The sequence below is a fragment of the Hemitrygon akajei genome, chromosome 7 (genome assembly GCF_048418815.1).
Source record: "Hemitrygon akajei chromosome 7, sHemAka1.3, whole genome shotgun sequence".
NCBI classification, from domain to species: domain Eukaryota; kingdom Metazoa; phylum Chordata; class Chondrichthyes; order Myliobatiformes; family Dasyatidae; genus Hemitrygon; species Hemitrygon akajei.
In genome coordinates, this window is record NC_133130.1 from 37794248 (window position 1) to 37812812 (window position 18565).

The 18565-nt window shown below is 39.0% G+C and overlaps 1 protein-coding gene across 3 annotated transcripts in view; it reads right to left on the bottom strand.

Annotated features, from left to right (window-relative positions):
* Positions 1-4499: 4499 nt before the first annotated feature.
* prepl (prolyl endopeptidase like) overlaps positions 4500-18565 on the bottom strand; it is a 51459-nt gene continuing 37393 nt past the window's right edge. For 2 of the 3 annotated variants that reach the window (XM_073050671.1, XM_073050670.1), the window contains exons 12-14: positions 11614-11734; positions 7011-7099; positions 4500-4934 (exon numbers count right to left, since the gene is read on the bottom strand). In XM_073050671.1, coding sequence (XP_072906772.1) covers positions 4884-4934; positions 7011-7099; positions 11614-11734 — 261 coding nt within the window. In that variant the 3' untranslated portion in view covers positions 4500-4883. Of the gene's footprint in view, positions 4935-7010; positions 7100-11613; positions 11735-18565 lie in introns of those variants that run through there. The other variant, XR_012099565.1, reaches the window with a different exon arrangement.

Below are 18565 nucleotides of genomic sequence, written 5' to 3' on the forward strand. Positions count from 1 at the left end.
TAAAACAGTTTCAAGACCAGCTCCTGCAACTTCAGATCAATACCTTCATTTTCTATCTGAATACATTATTGCTACACAATTTTATGCACGTCTCAAATCCATTCCTTGTTTCAGTTCCTTCAGTCTATTTTATTCCTCATTGAAATGAGACTAATCAAAAATAGTAATGTAATAGGAGGAGGAGAAGATGGTGGCGCAGCGCAGTGCACGCGGCCTCTCCAGAGAATGGATATCTATTGCGTGTAAGTAGGGATCCGTGCACAATCCTGATTTGATGGAGGCAGACGTGAGAGCGTGGAGGAACATCTGGAGAAACTTCCGAAATGCCCGCTTCGCTACCGCTGCTACTGTGCAGACCGGAATCTCCGGAGGAGAAGGCCTCCGAGACCCCGGCTTTGCTTGTTTCGGCGGCTGGGATGAGGTTGAAGGCGCTCAGCAGAATGAGTGGCTGGTCGGAGGCTCGAAGTTTTCGGACAGACTCAAGAGTTTGCTGTCGTCGGGTACTTCCGAGGCATTAATTGTCAGTGCCTGGAAGTTTATGGCAGGGAGTCTCCCTTTTGCTGCCTGATATTGGACTATTGGAGTCAATCGGGACTTTAAGACTTTTTAAAAAACGCGTCCATGGTCTGCGTCTATCGAATTACGGTATTGCTTTGCACTGCTGTAACTATATGCTATAATTCTGTGGTTTTATCAGTGTGGGTCTTGGTTTGTCCTTTTTTTATTTTGTGATATCACTCTGGAGGAACATTGTATCATTTCTTAATGCATGAATGCATTTCTAAATGACAATAAACGAGGACTGAGTGTCCTCATAATCTAAAATCTAATTTAAAATTGTTTGGTACTATAAACAATGATGCACTATGATCATTCCATTCTTTCAAGTATTGTTGATTAACCTCCTTCAAAGTATCTCTTTCACTATTTACTGTGACTTTCCCTTCAGTTTCACGCTTAACACATCTTACAACAGACCCAACCAGTTCACCTCCACCACTACCCTCCTCCACCACTACCCTCCTCCACCTGGTGGAACTGGTCTTCATCCTCAGTTTCTCTTTTGGCTCTTCCCACTTTCTCTAAACTCAGTGTAGCCATGAGCACCCACAAAGGCCCAGCTATGCCTGCCCTTTCACTGGCTTCATGGAACAGCCTATATTCCAGGTAATGCTCCCCAAATATTCCTGTGCTACATTGCTGACTGCATTGGTGATGCTTCATGCACACATGCTGGGCTTGTCAGATCATCAACTTTGCCTCCAACTTCTACCATGCCCTTGAATTCACATGGTTCAGTCCTGACACCTCTCTCCTCTTTGTCAATTCTGTCTCCATTTTCTGGAAGACAAACTGTCAACTGACATTTTTATAAACCTACCAATTCCCACAGTTATCTTGACCATACCTCTTCCCACCCTGTCTCCTGTAAAAATGCTGACTCCCTTTTCTCAGTTCCTGTGTCTCTGCCCCATCTGCTACCAGGATGAGGCTTTCCTTTCCAGGACATCAGACATGTCCTCCTTCACTGAACAGGGTTTTCCTTCCTCCACCATTGACGCTACCCTCACCCGGATCTCCTCCATTTCCCGGACAATCACACTCATCCCATCTGCCTGCCGCCTTAACAGGGCTAAAGTTCCTTTTGGGCTTACTTACCATCCCATGTGCTTCTGCATCCAATGTATCATTATCTGCAACTTCTGACCACTAAACACATCTTTACCTCCCTTCTGGCACTTATCCCTGCAAGAGGAAGAGATAATACACCTGCCCATTTCCCTCCTGCCTCACCTATAGTCATTGCCCCAAACAGCCCTTCCAGATTAGACAATGCTTCACTTGCGAATCTGTTGAGGTCCTTTACTCTATCCTGTGCTGCCAATATGGTCTCCTCTACACTGGTGAGACCCAATGTAGATTGGGGGATGCTTTGTCAAGCATCGTTGCTGCTTCTGTAAAAAAGTCTATAGTCCGAGTCCACATTCAAAATGTAGAAAACCTTGGCAACATTCTCCGTGCACAGTGGCAGGCCTTCCCTTCTGTGGTAGCATAGCAGAGCGATCCTCAGTGATCAAAACACAGGCAGCTGACGCTCACTCTCCCCACTTGCCTCGATACTTCAGTCTCCTTTGTGGCTTTAGTCAGCACATGATGGATTTATGCCCAGGGACTATCAAGGAACTGTCAGTTCCAGGTCAGGATAGCATGTGTCCTACATAAAATACTTGTAGATGGTATCATTTCCATTTGCCTTCTGTGCATGGCCGAGGTAGTAAGAATGATGGATTAAGGAGATACTAGTGTAATGTATTTTACATACAGCACAAGGTTCATATTGCCCAGCTTTCTGGTACTGAAGGGTGTAAATGTTCAGGATAGTACTAACTTAACAGGTTGCTGTTTCATGGTTAAGATTAAGTATAATTAGAGCTGTATTTACCATGGAACTGAGATTATTCTATTGCACTTATCAGTTGTGCTGCAGTCGAAAGAAAAATTGAGGAGTCACTCACCATTGCATACCCAGTTTCTGCCTGGCCCAGTCAATGTTTTATTTGCTCGTAATTTTAATAAATTTTTCCAAATCAGAATGCACTGGTGATAACTCTTAAGCACTCCAGCCACACTTGAATGAGTATATCCACAGCTGGCTGTACAAGAAGGAAAAAAACTGGGTCTTTGGAACAGATGTAAGAAGTTTTCTTGATCAGAACTGTATTGTATTTAATAAACAATCATTGAATGAATTTTTCATTTTACTATCTACTGATAAAGTAAATCCAAACTGTTTTTTGAAAGATGTAATTAATAGAACAAAGGAATGTAAGTCAAGTTGCCCATCATAGGTTTGGCTGTGCACACTGATGGGTTGCCTAATCTCCAAAGTTGTCAGTGAGCTAGTTATTTGGTGTATTTTCTTCACAAATCTCACACTTACAGTTGCAGTTTTTAGTCACAACTGTAGTTGCTTTACATAAACTGTTGAATATAAAGGACTTGGTTCATGGTACAGAGGTTATAATCATAAATCTAAGTTTTGATAGCTCTATCTTCCTTTACCTGCAACTTTAGCCTTCCTAAGCATTATCTATTGGCCTGCAATATATTAAAATCTGCAATGTCTGCTGAAATGTAAAGGTTGTAACTAGACAGAGCATGTAATTTTAGCCTTGCCTATGAGGTTATTAGTTACCATTTAAATCTGAGTCACTTTGTGACTTTATTCTAAATTATCAAGTCTTGCTTTTGATCTTTAATCAATAAGCATCAAACCTTTATAACAGTTCCAGATCTTATTTTAAACAAATTTGAACAATCATGAAATCTAAAGAATTTAAGATCCTTTTAACAAGACTCTTTCAAGGTCACAGGTTTGTCTTAGGACGTGAAGTACTTTGATCGGCTCGTAAACTTTTATGCTTCCAAATATCTGATAATTTTTGTTTAAAAAGCATGGTGTTCCAAGTTATTAATGAGTTATGAAGTACATATATGGATTCAATCTTTCTTAGTTTACTTCCTACCCACTTTCTGTTGCATGGGATGATAATTATACAGTAGGGGACCTGGCTGTTCAGCTCATTTCAGTGTATTCCTGGCAACCATGCACCATTCAAGCCTTTTTTTTTTACTTAGTCTTAACATTACCTTCCATACATTGCCTCAGATTCTTTAATTGTCTTGCTTTAAAGATTGCTACTTTTTTTTTTACTGTAGTAGTAAACATGACTTGGTACTATTTTAGAGATTAAAATACTTTCAGGATTTGGTATTTGATTTCTTGGACATTTCTAGCCTTTAGTTTTGTTTCTCTCCACAAATGGAAGCACTCTGCCAAAACGTTTTCATGGATTTACAACTACACCCATTTGCAAAAAACCAGTCTGTTCAACTTTCCTGAAAGATAAGTAATCTTGCTCTTCTGGTATCATCATAATTGTTAACATTTTTGCTGTAAACTTCCCAAGTAAAATGCAAAATAAAAATGTAATTCTAAATATCAGCTATTATAACATTTTTCAGTTTAAATATATGTCTTTACAATCTGTTGAAGTTCTTCTGGAATCAATTAGGCTTTCTAATGACAACATCTGGAAATTTGCATTAAAAGTATTGTTTGTTAAATCTAAACTATTAAATCAAATTAATGAATAACAGTGGTACCAGCAAAGATCTTAGCCGAATCCTACTTTCTACCCACTGCCACTTTGAGCATATTTTATTTTATTTTATTTTACTGCTCATCTGACTGGGGGCTGGAAGCATGGTCTATTAGTGGAATGATTGTTCATAACCTGATCAAACTGATTTGTCCTTTTGAAAGGAATTTGCAAAAGAGCAAGGCCAATAAAAATTGTACAATAAATCCTCCCTCTGCTAGCTTTGTAACCTTTGCTCTTTAGGTTGGGTATTTTATTAAATGTGCAAGCACATCATCAATCAGATGTGTGATGACAGGTAAAGAAACTGCCAAAGATGACAGCACAGAACTTGGGTAATATTTACAGAAGGCTGTTCAATTTATTACAGAAAGGTATTTAAACAATCTTTCATGAAGAAAATGTAACAGAAGTCATCTTGGAGTGAAAGGACACAAAAGATGGCACATGGGAGTGAATAATTGTCATGTTTTACTTCAAATCTCAGATAAAGCAAATGAAAATTAATCTATAGTACAAATACAATGAAAATTAGGTTATAAATTTAAATAGTGTTTAAAATATTTGCCCAATACGTAAAGTATACCAATTCAGTGTGCATTAAACAATTACTAATAACAAAAATAAACTCAAAATCCAGAAAAGGTAATCATTCATCTCATATCTTGTTTACGTCTCTGACAGTATGCACTACAAAGAAAATACTCAATTACAACTTGCCTATGGATCAAGTTCCAGCTCCTTATATAGAAAAGCATAATGTCTGGCAACCTATAAAACAAAAGTAGAGAGACCTAGTAAATAATTTTCATATTTCAACTATATAGGTATCACAGTTTAATTACAATTACAAAATTCTCCATAGTTCCCCCAATGGGGTTGATTTCATATATTAAGATTCTTTAGAACGGATAAAGCAGAATCATCTAAATATAGGCACTGGATAATGTTTTAATGTCAAATTAAATCCAAAAAAGCTAAGCAATTCAAGAAGATAATTATTCTTGACTTCTCTTTGGAAACAAATGTTTCAGGTCTGATCCTCAATCAGTGTGGGGTTAACGAAGGCCTACTTGAAACAATGTGTTTCAGGAAAAAATTTTGCTTGAATTTTTTGTGTTTGTCTATTTGCTACTTTGACTTCTTATTCTTGACTTTTGCACACATAAAGAAACACATTTATCCTAATTCAGTAAACTCCTTTTTGACAAAAAATTTACCTTTTCCTATTCATGAGATTCTCAGCTTTAGAAACATATTTCTATCCTAGATTTTTTAGTACTACTCAGGATTTAAAAATGTCAAATGCTGTTGGAATCACACTTCAAATACCTATCCAATTCCCTTTTAATAGCTTTAACCCTTACTACACTGAATTTCAGTTTGTAAATAAGCTAAACCAATTTTTGCTCAAAAATTGCTCCCTCTGATTGTTGAACCTTTTATTATCAGGAAATCATTGCTAAATCAGTCATAATTTACGAAGATTATGGTTATAATGAAAACTCAAATATCCTACCACTTTTAGAACTGAAAATTAAAAGAAGAATTCAATAGTTTTTACCCCAAATTTTGTAAGGTTTATGGAGATAACTGTCAAGAGATTTTTTTTCTACTTGTTTGGCAAATTAGCAAGTGTTCTAGGAGTTTGAAAAAATGTTATAAATTATTTGCACAACTGTACAAATGCTGTGTCCTTGTTTTGATTTGTTCGTAGCATCAAGCAGTCACACAACATGAAACCAGATCCATCAGCCCAACTCCTCCATGCAGCAAAGATGCCAATCTACTCCCATCCCTTGCCCTGCCTTTGACCCCATAACCTCTGATTTTTTCCTACCCATGCATCTGCCCAAATACCTTTCTTTTAAAAAAATGCTTTGATTGTATCCGCCTATGGTGGCACACTTGGTACACCCACTTACATTCATTTAAAAAAAGATTCCACTCAATTTCCCCTTTAAATCTTAACCCTCTCACCTTAAACTGTGCACACTAGATTTAGATTCCCATATCCTTGGATAAAGATTATTTAACTAAACTATTTATGCCCCTCATAATTTTAAACCTATAACGTCATTACCTACAGTGCTTTCATTTGAAAATCAGAAGGATATACATTTAAAAAGGATTTTGAAAACAATTTCGAGAAAAGCATGGAACCAGGAGTTCCCAACCTGGTAGGGGTTAATGGTAGGGGTCCATGGCATAAATAGGTTGGGAACCCCTGCATGGAACTAAGATTGGAGAAATGACAGTTTGAATAGTAGGTAAATAGAGGCTGCAGATGAGAATAGATTTATCATTTATATATGTACATAATAAACTACCTGCTTCTATCTTGCATCCTTTGCCATAATTGAATAATGTCCTTGCAGTAAATGAATGTTTATATTTTCCCTTTTTTCCCCAGCAGGTAATGTGGAGCAGTAGTATGATACTTCGTATAGTTTTTGGAGTCAGGATATGTCATAGTCTGCTAGAGTTAACTATGTACGTGTTTACACCAGTATAGAAGCAAATTCAATTTTACCATGGTTTGGAGGCTGTCAGTACACCAACATTAGAATAAACATTTTGTATTGTTCCACATTAAGCAAAGCTAGTGTTAACAGTAGATCAGTGAGAAAATGCCTTGTAGGTCAAAAATAATTTTCAGATTGAGCAGAATTATTTTAGTGCACCAAGCTCTAAATAAAGACCAGAACAATTTTACTGTAGGAATCTCAATGATTAAGTTTTTTAAATTACTGGATTTAGTCCCTTTTTTAGATCTGAATAGCAAAAATAATACACATTGATCAGAAAGATGAAACAGTTGTGGAGAGACAACAAATAAAGACTTACTTCGTGCAATGATTGTTCCCAGTTGGATGGACCAAAGTGATCATCTCCAGGCCGGATATCCAAAATAATGCTCGGTGATTCACCTTTGTCTGAAAACAATGCAGAGAAACAAATATCTCACTGCAACAATTGATTTAATAATATACTGCAGAAAAATTGTTCTAAATGATTTCATTTCAATTACATGTAACAATTCTGTTTAGCTACTTCATTATATTTATGTTTATTTGATTAGATTACCTTATTTGAGTTTATCATATAGACTAGCTAAGATCAATATTGCCATCTTTAAAAATTTCAAATAAAAGGTTAACTTTTCTGACCTTTTATATACACTTTCTTGTACTCTGTATTCCTCTATGTAGAAACTATTAAAAATACTGATAAAGAAAAAAACTGAGTAAAAAGGAAGAAAATTTGAAATCTGTGTTCAGTTTCAGAACAGATTTGATCAGACAGAACTTGGATGAGGCCACTTGCTTTGTAGGTTAGAAAATTAAATTCAATCCATTACAAATAGGCTTCTTACCCAAACCTATGCTGAAATGGGTTTGAAATAGGAGAACAAACCTGATCTTTGACTGATGCAACTGTTCTCCAGGTAACCAAGATAGAGATTTGTTAACAATTTAATAACTTTATTGACCAGAAAACTATTTTGTATGTTTCTTGAATATCTAATGAAATCAGAAGTTGCATGAGAAACCCTTCGGAACAACTCAACTTTATTAACTATTAGTTATTGCTATCAGTGGAATTGGAGCTGAACTGTCAGGAGCAGATGGAAGAACAGATGGAATGTGAAGCTATTATGGCAGCATTATGTGAATATATCAGACAATCTATTTTGTTTTCATTCATATTTAAGCATAATCAGAATCAGTATCAGTAATGTACAAATGTAACTCAGTTTCTGGCTGAACTACACCTTAAATGCTTAATACAGATGAAGTGTTTTTGCACTTGACCATAAATATCTATTGAATACCAAATCTGATAAGCCCCAGTTAGTAATGTGAACACCAATGCCCCTGTAGTCGCAGGCTCCCAATGACTTTACTCTTTACGTGCTTCCTGTGGTCCAGCTTTTACCTCAGCTGCCAATCCCACCATGCCTCCAGTGACTTTCTTCTCTTCAAGCCAGTTACTAGCACCAGGAACCCTGAAGAAGTATTCATTAACTTTAGTGTACTCTAAAGGCAAAACAAACTGATTAAGGTAGGGCAGTAGCCATTGTCTCTATAGGGCCACAAGATATAGGAGCAGAATTAAATCATTTGACCCATTGAGGCTGCTCTGCCATTTCATCATGGCTGATCCAATCTTCCTCTCAGCCCCAATCTCCTGCCTTTTCCCCTTATTCCTTCATGCCCTGACCAATCAAGAATCTATCAACCTCTGTCTTAAATATACATACAAACTTGGCCTCCACCACTGCCTGTGGCAAAGAATTGCAGATTCACCACTCTGGCTAAAGAAATTTCTCATCTCCGTTCTAAAAGGATGCCCCTCTGGTCTGAGGCTGTGTCCTCTGGTCTTAGACTCTCCCACCATAGAAAACATCCCCTCTGCATTCAGTCTAACAAGGCCTTTCACCATTAGATAAGTCACCCCTCATTCTTCTGAATTCTAGTGAACACAAGCCCAGAGCCATCAAAAGCTCTTCTTATGACAAGCCATCCAATCCTGGAATCATTTTCATCAGCCTCCTTTGAACCTCCTCCAGTTTCAGCACATTCCTTCTAAGATAAGGAGCGCAAAACTGCTCACAATACTCCAAGTGAGGCCTCACCAGGGCTTTATTAAGTTTCTACATTACATCCTTGCTTTTATATTCTAGTCCTCTTGAAATGAATGCTGACATCGCATTTGCCTACCTCACCACAGACTCAACTGCAAATTAACCTTTAGAGAATCTTGCACAAGAACTCCCCAAGTCCCTCTGTATCTCGGTTCTTTTGTATTTTCTCTAGATTTAGAAAATAGTCTTCACCTTTATTCCTACTACCAAAGTGCATGACGACACACTTCCAACACTGTATTCCATCTGCCCATTCTCCTCATCTGTCTCAGTCCTTTTGCAGCCTACTTCCTCAAAATTACATGCCCCTCCACCTACCTTCGTATTGTCTACAAACTTTGCAACAAAGCCATCAATTCTGTCATCCAAATCATTGACGTATAATATAAAAACTATTAGTTCCACACAGACCCCTTGTCATCAAAAGCCAACCATAAAAGGCTCCCTCTATTCCCACTCTTTGCCCCCTGCCCATCAGCCACTGCTTTATCTGTGCTAGAATCTTTCCTGTAATACTGTATCTTGAGGCATTTGAGAAGCTCTCACAAGGAAGCCTGGTCTGGAAGCTTGAGGGAAATGGGGTATATTGTAAGGCCAGCTACCTAATTGGATCCCGAACTGAACCAGTGATAGGAGGCAGGAGATACATACACTTCTGGTCATGGGCTACCAATAAGAAAAACATCCTCCCAGTGATAGGAGGTGGAAGTGTAGTTCAGAGATCAGTGCTAGGATCCTTTCTTCATGATTTCAATTCACAACTTGAATGTGAATGTAGGAGGTATTATTAATAAATCTGCACATGGCATAAAAGTTGGTGATGTTGTGGATAACAAGGAAGGTTGTCCAAAGCTACAGCAGATTATGCGTCAGAAGGAAAGTTGGGCAGAATCCAAAGTAAGAGGAAATGCACTGTGGGAAATTTGTCTATTTTATTTTGAGATGCACAATGGAACAGGCCCTTCGCTGTGCCGTCCAGTACCCTCTGATTTAACCCTAGTCTAATTATGGGACAATTTACAATGACCAATTAATCTACTAAATGGTACCTCTTTGGACTGTGGGAGGAAACTGGAGCACCTGGAGGAAACCCATGCACACATGGGGAGGAATGTACAAACTTGCTTACAGCAGACGCCAGAATTGAACTCTTGACGCCCTGTGCTGCAATAGCATCACACTAACTGCTACATGCCTGTGGTGCCTCAGACAGGACGTACACAGTAAATGGCAGGGAACCATGGAATGTAATTGAAGAAGGGCATATTGGCAGTACGTCCACAGTTCCCTGAAAGTGACAATAAGATGGTGAAGGAGGAATACAGCTTGCTTGCCTTTAAAGATCAAAGCATACGATATAAAACCTGTGACATTATGCTGCAACTTTACAGATTACTGGTTAGACTACATTTGGAGAATTGTGTGCAGTTCTGCGTTCCCCCAGAGCTAAGGATGTTGAGGGGTGACCTGACTGATTACATTAGGAATAGATTAGGCAAAAAGCAAACTGGTAGAGGAATTCAGCAAGTCATTCAAGTGGTATCTGTGGAGGTAAGGAGTTTTAAAATGGGGTCTAAGGGAAAGAGTTTTTTTTAAAACCAGAGTGATTTATATATGGAATTTGCTGTTAGCTGAGGTGGCAGAGTCAGATACAATCACAATATTTAAGAGACATTGCACTACTTTTTCACCCAGAGGGTGGTCAGTATATGTTATAAGCTGCCAGAAGTGGTTGAGGCAGGTACATTAGCAGCATTTAAAAAGGCACAGGGACAGGTACATGGATAGGAAAGTTCAGAGGGACATGGACCAAACACAGGCAAATAGGCCTTTCTTAGATGGGGATTTTGGCCAGCATTGACCAGGTGGTTTTATGCACCTGTTTCTGTGCTGCATAAATTTTTTAGGCAGACGTTTGATTGGACGAAGTTTAAAGGATACAGATACAGTACAAGCAAATAGAATCAGTGCAGATAGACAAAAAGGGCAACATGGAAAAATAGGCCATAGGCCTACGTGTTTCACAACTCTGACATTACTTTTCCCCCTCAGTTCCAATGTCTTCTCACTGGAGTATAGATCAATGAGGGGAGATCGTATTGGAGCATAATGTTCTGAAGGGGACTGCCATGGTGGATGCGAAGAATATGTTTCCCTTGGCTGAGGCAATTAGAATTAGAGGGCGTAGTTTCAGAATGAAGGATTGCCAGAGGGAGATGAGAAGGAATTCCTTTTCTCAGGGAATTATGGCTTTTTGTAATTTTCAACCCAGCAGCAGTATAGGTGGACATTAAGAGATATCAAGGGCCAAGGTCATGAGTTTGGTGGAGAGAGCTGGAATGTGGTGTTGAGGCCACAGTTGGCTCACCTACGAACTTACTGAATGGTGAAGCACCTTGATCGGCTGGTTGGCCTACCCTGCCTCTGCTTTTTATCTAATTTTACTGACTCCAGATATTGCAGCATTGTCTTAGTTAAAGACTAGCAAGATATTAGGTGGTGAATGTTAACAAGTTCTTTGTCACTTAAAGACTACATGAACTTTCACTGATATGATCTGCAACATGTGAGCACAAATTCCCAACGCTGCCATCCCAATTGCTAGTGTTACCAACAGCTCACAACCTGTGATATCCCAATGATCATGCAGTTGCCTATATGCTGATTCCACACAAAGTATACTATTGTGAAAGTCCTGTGTAAGTGCAGGTTGTTACAGCTATCTAGTGGACATGTGCAGACACTATATATCCAGCAGAAACAACTTAAAGGCATGGCTGACATGTTGGTAGCTACACTCACCTGTTGTAATGTACTTGTTATCAGTCACAGCATTTCGAAGTTTGTTTGTATATTTTAACAAGCCAGACAGTGGTACACGCTGATCACCTTGGTAAGCTGTGATGAATACAGAGGGATAATTCTGTAAAAAAAGTCAAGCAAAAGACTTAACTTCTAAATATATATATATACACACACACACACAAACTGGGCTTCAGGTAGTTCTCTGCAAAGCCTTGACTCCCTAACACCAAAAAAAATTACTAGCTGTGAAAGTTATGAGGCCTTTTAATAATTCTTGAATACTTCTAACATTCCTAATTTACACACTTAGTTTTTTTTTAAAAAAACTTATTTTCAAAATAATATTTACTTCTGAATTATTTCAAAAGTAAAACTGAGCACACACGGAAAAGTTTAAAATATTTGCACAGTAATACGACAGGTCTTCACTGTTGTACAAAGAGTAGTATTAGACAATTCAACCCTGGGGTCAGCCAGTCATCTGCTCTAATCATTTTATAAACTTTTATCACGTCTCCACTCGGTTTCTGCAGCTCCACAGAAGACAACTCAAGATCCCCCCTGCCCCAACATGCTTTCTAACCCAGGCGGCATCCACGTATGCATCTTTTATACAACTCTACTAGTTCTTTCTAGCTTCCAATATAAACAGGATACAGAAAGCTCCAGTTCTATCACGTATGGGTTTATTTGGAACAGTCATTAAATCCAACCGTATGAGAGTGCTATATCCAAACATCCAAGATGAAAACACTTTAGCTGAACAGTGCATCTATGTCCAGAAATGGACATCTCTTTCCAGTATCAGGTCCAGTGCCATTGAAGGTACTTCCATCAAATGAATTTTGTTTTTACACATGGAGACCAATATTACCGCTGAAAGCAAAATAATTCCATATAACTGATTAATTATAGAACAATACAGCGCAGGAATACACCGTTCGGCTTATGATGTTGCACCAAAATGATCAAGCTAATAATGCCCAATTAATCTTATCTGCCTTCACATGATCCATTTCCCTCCATTCTTTCCCCAAGAGCCTCTTGAAACATCCCTATTATATCTGCCTTCAGCACCAACCCTGGCAGTACATTCCAGGTACTCACCATTCTGTAAAACAAAACTTGCCCTGCACATCTCCTTTGGAGTTAGCTCCATCTCACATAAAATTCAAGCAACACACACAAAATGCTGGTGGAACGCAGCAGGCCAGGCAGCATCTATAGGGAGAAGCACTGTCAACTGTCAACAAACGTCGACAGTGCTTCTCCCTACAGATGCTGCCTGGCCTGCTGCGTTCCATCAGCATTTTGTGCGTGTTACAACCTTCTGCAGCTTCTTTCGGTCTTGTGCAGTAGCCTCTCCATACCAGGCAGCCTGTCAGAATGCTCTGCACGGTACAAGTGTAGAAGTTTCAGTGTATTTGTTAACATGTCAAATCTCTTCAAACTCCTAATAAAGTATAGCTGCTGTCTTGCCTTCTTTATGACTGCATCAATATGTTGGAACCAGGCTAGATCCTCAGAGATCTTAACACCCAGGAACTTGAAGCTGCTCACTCTCTCCACTTCTGATCCCTCTATGAGGATTGGTATGTGTTCCTTCGTCTTACCCTTCCTGAAGTCCACAATCAGCTCTTTCATCTTACTGACGTTGAGTGCCAGGTTGTTGCTGTGGCACCATTCCACTAGCTGGCATATCTCACTCCTGTACGCCCTCTTGTTACCACCTGAGATTCTACCGGATTCTTTGCCCAAATTGGCAAATGATCTACATCCCTTGTATCCTTTGACAATCTTCTACACTATCCACAATGCACCAATCTTTGTGTCATCAGCAAATATTGCTAACCCACTCACTCATGATTTTATTAAAGTCATAAACAGCAGGAGGTCCCAGTACAGATCCCTTCTGAACACCACCAATCACAGACATCCAGTCAGAATAATACCTATTGACCACTACGCTGTCTTCTATGGGTCAGTCAATTCTGAATCCAAATGACCATCACAATGGATCCCATCGATTCTAATTTTCTCGACGAGCCTACCAGGAACCACTTTGTCAAATCCTAACTAAAACGATATCAAGGATATCAAAAGACAATTTAAACTTTCCCTGGTCATTTGCGGATAGCCATCTAATGTATTCCTGCAAGACTTTCAGTTTGCGCCATGCCTAAGTCAAGTGCACTCAGTTCACAAAATTATCCTCAGTAACAGAAATCTATCCCTTATGAATTCTTTCTGATATTTATTGAGTTTGAGTTTCGGTTTTGTCCCTTCAATATCACCTAGTAAAAGTAATATTGGATTATGAGGAAGTTTTATTCCCGTAATTTGTTCCAATAAAAGTCTTAAATTTGTCCAAAAAGGTTGAATTTTAGAACAAGACCATGTAGAATGTAAAAATGTACCAGTTTCTTGTTTACATCGGAAACACTGATCAGATAAACTTGGATTTAATTTATTTATTTTTTGTGGTGTAATATATAATTGATGTAAAAAGTTATATTGCACTAATCTTAACCGAACATTTATTGTATTTGTCATACTATCAAGACATAGTCTTGACCAATTTGTTTCTTCAATTTTAATATTCAAATCACTTTCCCATTTTTGTCTTGACTTATGGACTCCTTGTTTAGTTGCCTGTTTTTGAATCAAATTATACATACAAGATATAAATTTTTTAATATTTCCTTATTGAATTAAAATTTCTATTTCTTTAATTTCTTCTAATTGCACTGGCTGTAGCCAAAAAGGCTATTGCAATTACTTGGAAATCAGATACATATTTAAGTATAGATTGTTGGAAAAAAGAAATCTATGGCTGTATTCCATTAGAAAAAATTACTTATAATTTAAGAGATAAATATGAAACATTTTTGAAAATCTGGGGCCCTTATTTACAAAAGACAGGATTAAATATATAGGTGCTCTGAAGAGGAAATTAATGGTTACTTGGGGAAAGAAATAAATATATATACTAAAGTTATTAAGAACTCCATGGAGCATGTGGAGACCTTCCAACATCCAGGCACTCTTTCTTTCTTTTTTTTCTTTCTTTCTTAATTTTTTTTATATAGGGAAGTTAGGGGGGAGGGGTTAAGGGGAGGGGGGAAGGGACACATACTTTTTTTTCTACACTTGTAATCATTTAAAAATGCAATTAAATAAAATTTAAAAAAAAAAAATCTATCCTTTTTGTGTGGGTTGCATAAAACCTAACATCACATTGTCCACAAGTTCTCTCCAAAGATATTTAAATTATTTATGGAACCTAGGTTAAAAATTGTTTGCAATTATTCAGGATGCCTGCTGTTCTAAAGATTACTAAATCGGGAAACAAAAATCAATTCAGTTAATGATTACTTTAACATTTTGACTTATTTGCATGAATTACTCACCCAAGTCAATCTGTTACGGAAATGTAGGTGTAAGAATGTTGCATGCTCATCAAAAGTGAGATAAAGTCATTATTCTACAGCAAGATGCCAGGAACATTATGGTTTTGGAGTTGGTTGTATCAGAGTTCAATAGTGACAATTAAAAGCATACTTTGACCACAGTAACATCCCACAGGTTACTTTATAACTAAAGGACTTGATATCATCCAATAAAAGTATTTACTGTATTTCATTGCACACTTGCTTTTGTTACTAAGGGAAGGAGTTGAATGACACTAGTCAATTGAGACTGTGATTTGAAAGCAAGCATTTAAAGTTTATCCTGAACTACTTAACTTTACCTTGAGAAAATCTGAGACATAGTATAATATTAGAGCTTAGAGCGTGGAGCAGTACTTGGAGATATGATGTGGTGGCCGTTACAGAGACTTGGATAACTCAGGGACAGGAATGGTTACTTCAAGTGCTGGGTTTTAGATGTTTCAGAAGGGACAGGGAGGGTGGCAAAAGAGGTGGGGGCGTGGCACTGTTGATCAGAGATAGTGTCATGGCTGCAGAAAAGGTGGACGCCATGGAGGGATTGTCTACGGAGTCTCTGTGTGTGGAGGTTAGGAACAGGAAGGGGTCAATAACTTTACTGGGTGTTTTTTTATAGGCCGCCCAATAGTAACAGGGATATTGAGGAGCAGATAGGGAAACAGATCCTGGCAAGGTGTAATAATAACAGAGTTGTCGTGATGGGAGATTTTAATTTCCCAAATATCGACTGGCATCTCCCTAGAGCAAGGGGTTTAGATGGGGTGGAGTTTGTTAGATGTGTTCAGAAAGGTTTCTTGACACAATATGTAGATAAACCTACAAGAGGAGAGGCTGTACTTGATTTGGTATTGGGAAATGAACCTGGTCAGGTGTCAGATCTCTCAGTGGGAGAGTATTTTGGAGGTAGTGATCATAATTCTGTCTCCTTTACAATGGCATTGGAGAGAGAGAGAGAGGAACAGACAAGTTAGAAAAGTGTTTAATTGGAGTAAGATGAATTATGAAGCTATCAGGCAGGAACTTGGAGGCTTAAATTGGAAACAGATGTTCTCAGGGAAAAGTACAGAAGAAATGTGACAAATATTCAGGGGATATTTGTGTGGAGTTCTGTATAGGTACATTCCAAAGAGACAGGGTACAGGAACCGTGGTGTACAAAGGCTGTAATAAATCTAGTCAAGAAGTAAAGAAAAGCTTACAAAAGGTTCATTGAGCTAGGTAACGTTAGAGATCTAGAAGATTATAAGGCTAATAGGAAGGAACTTAAGAAGGAAATTAAGAGAGCCAGAAGGGGCCATGAGAAGGCCTCGGCGGACAGGATTAAGGAAAACCCCAAGGCATTCTACAAGTATGTGAAGAGCAAGAGGATAAGACGTGAAAGAATAGGACCTATCAAGTGTGACAGTGGGAAAGTGTGTATGGAACTGGAGGAAATAGCAGAGGTCCTTAATGAATACTTTACTTCAGTATTCACTATGGAAAAAGTGATTGTAGTGATGACTTGCAGCAGACTGAAAAGCTTGAGCATGTAGGTATTAAGAAAGAGGATGTGCTGGAGCTTTTGGAAAGTATCAAGTTGGATAAGTCGCTGAGACCGGACAAAATGTACCCTGGGCTACTGTGGGAAGGGAGGGAGGAGATTGCTGATCCTCTGGCGATGATCTTTGCATCATCAATAGGGAGAGGTTCTGGAGGGTGGAGGGTTGCGGATGTTGTTCCTTTATTCAAGAAAGGGAGTAGAGATAGCCCAGAGAATTATAGACCAGTGAGACTTACCTCAGTGATTGGTAAGTTGATGGAGAAGATCCTGAGAGGCAGGATTTATGAACATTTGGAGAGGTATAATATGATCAGGAATAGTCGGCATGGCTTTGTCAAGAGCAGATTGTGCCTTATGAGCCTGACTGAATGTTTTGAGGATGTGACTAAACACATTGATGAAGGTAGAGCAGTAGATGTAGTGTATATGGATTTCAGCAAGGCACTTGATAAGGTACCACATGCAAGGCTTATTGAGAAAGTAAGGAGGCATGGGATCCAAGGGGACATTGCTTTGTGGATCCAGAACTGGCTTGACCACAGAAGGCAAAGAGTGGTTGTAGCCGGGTCACATTCTGCATGGAGGTCGGTCACCAGTGGAATGCCTCAGGGATCTGTTCTGGGACCCCTACTCTTTGTGATTTTTACAAATGACCTGGATGAGGAAGTGGAGGGATGGGTTAGTAAGTTTGCTGATGACACAAAAGTTGGAGGTATTGTGGATAGTGTGGAGGCTGTCAGAGGTTACAGCAGGACGACGATAGGATACAAAACTGGGCTGAGAAGTGGCAGATGGAGTTCAACCCAGATAAGTGTGAGGTGGTTCATTTTGGTAGGTCAAATATGATGGCAGAATATAGTATTAATGGTAAGACTCTTGGCAGTGCAGAGGATCAGAGGGATCTTGGGGTCCCAGTCCATAGGACGCTCAAAGCAGCTGCGCAGGTTGACTCTGTATTTAAGAAGGTTTAAGAAGGTGTATGGTGTACTGACCTTCATCAATCGTGGAATTGAATTTAGGAGCCGAGAGGTAATGTTGCAGCTATATAGCTACATACAGCTGTGGAGGCCTGATTATTGAGGGTGTTTAAGGAGGAGATTGATAGGTATCTAATTAGTCAGGGTATCAAGGGATAGGGGGAAAAAGCCAGAAACTGGAACTAGATGGGAGAATATTTTAGCTCATGGTAGAATGGCGGAGCAGACTCGATGGGCTGAATGGCCTACTTCTGCTCCTTTGTCTTGTGATATAGGACCCTGCTCAGATCCCACTTGGAGTACTGTGCTCAGTTCTGGTCGTCTCACTACAGGAAGGATGTGGAAACCATAGAAAGGGTGCAGATGAGATTTACAAGGATTTTGCCTGGATTGGGGAGCATGCCTTATGAGGATAGGTTGAGTGAACTCGGCCTTTTCTCCTTGGAGCGATGGAGGATGAGAGGTGACCTGATAGAGGTGTATAAGATGATGAAATGTATTGATAGTGTGGATAGTCAGAGTATTTTTCCCAGTGCTGAAATGGTTGCCAAAAGAGGACACAGGTTTAAGGTGCTGGGGAGTAGGTACAGAGGAAATGTCAGGGGCAAGTTTTTTTACTCAAGAGTGGTGAGTGCGTGGAATGGGCTGCAAGCAATAGTGATGGAGGTGGATATGATAGGGTCTTTTAAGACACTTTTGGATAGGTACAAGGAGCTTAGTAAAATGGAGGGCTATGGATAAGCCTAGTAATTTCTAAGGTAGGGACATGTTCGGTACAACTTTGTGGGCCGAAGGGCCTGTATTGTGCTGTAGGTTTTCTCTGTTTCTGAGATTGAGACTTACTTAAAAAAAAACTTCATATTTCCTGCAACCAAGTTAAAAACAGAAAATACTGGCAACATTCCAGGAAACGTGTAGAAACAGAGTTAGTATTCCACGTCCCATTCCCATTCTGATATGTCTATCCTCTACTGTCAAAATGAA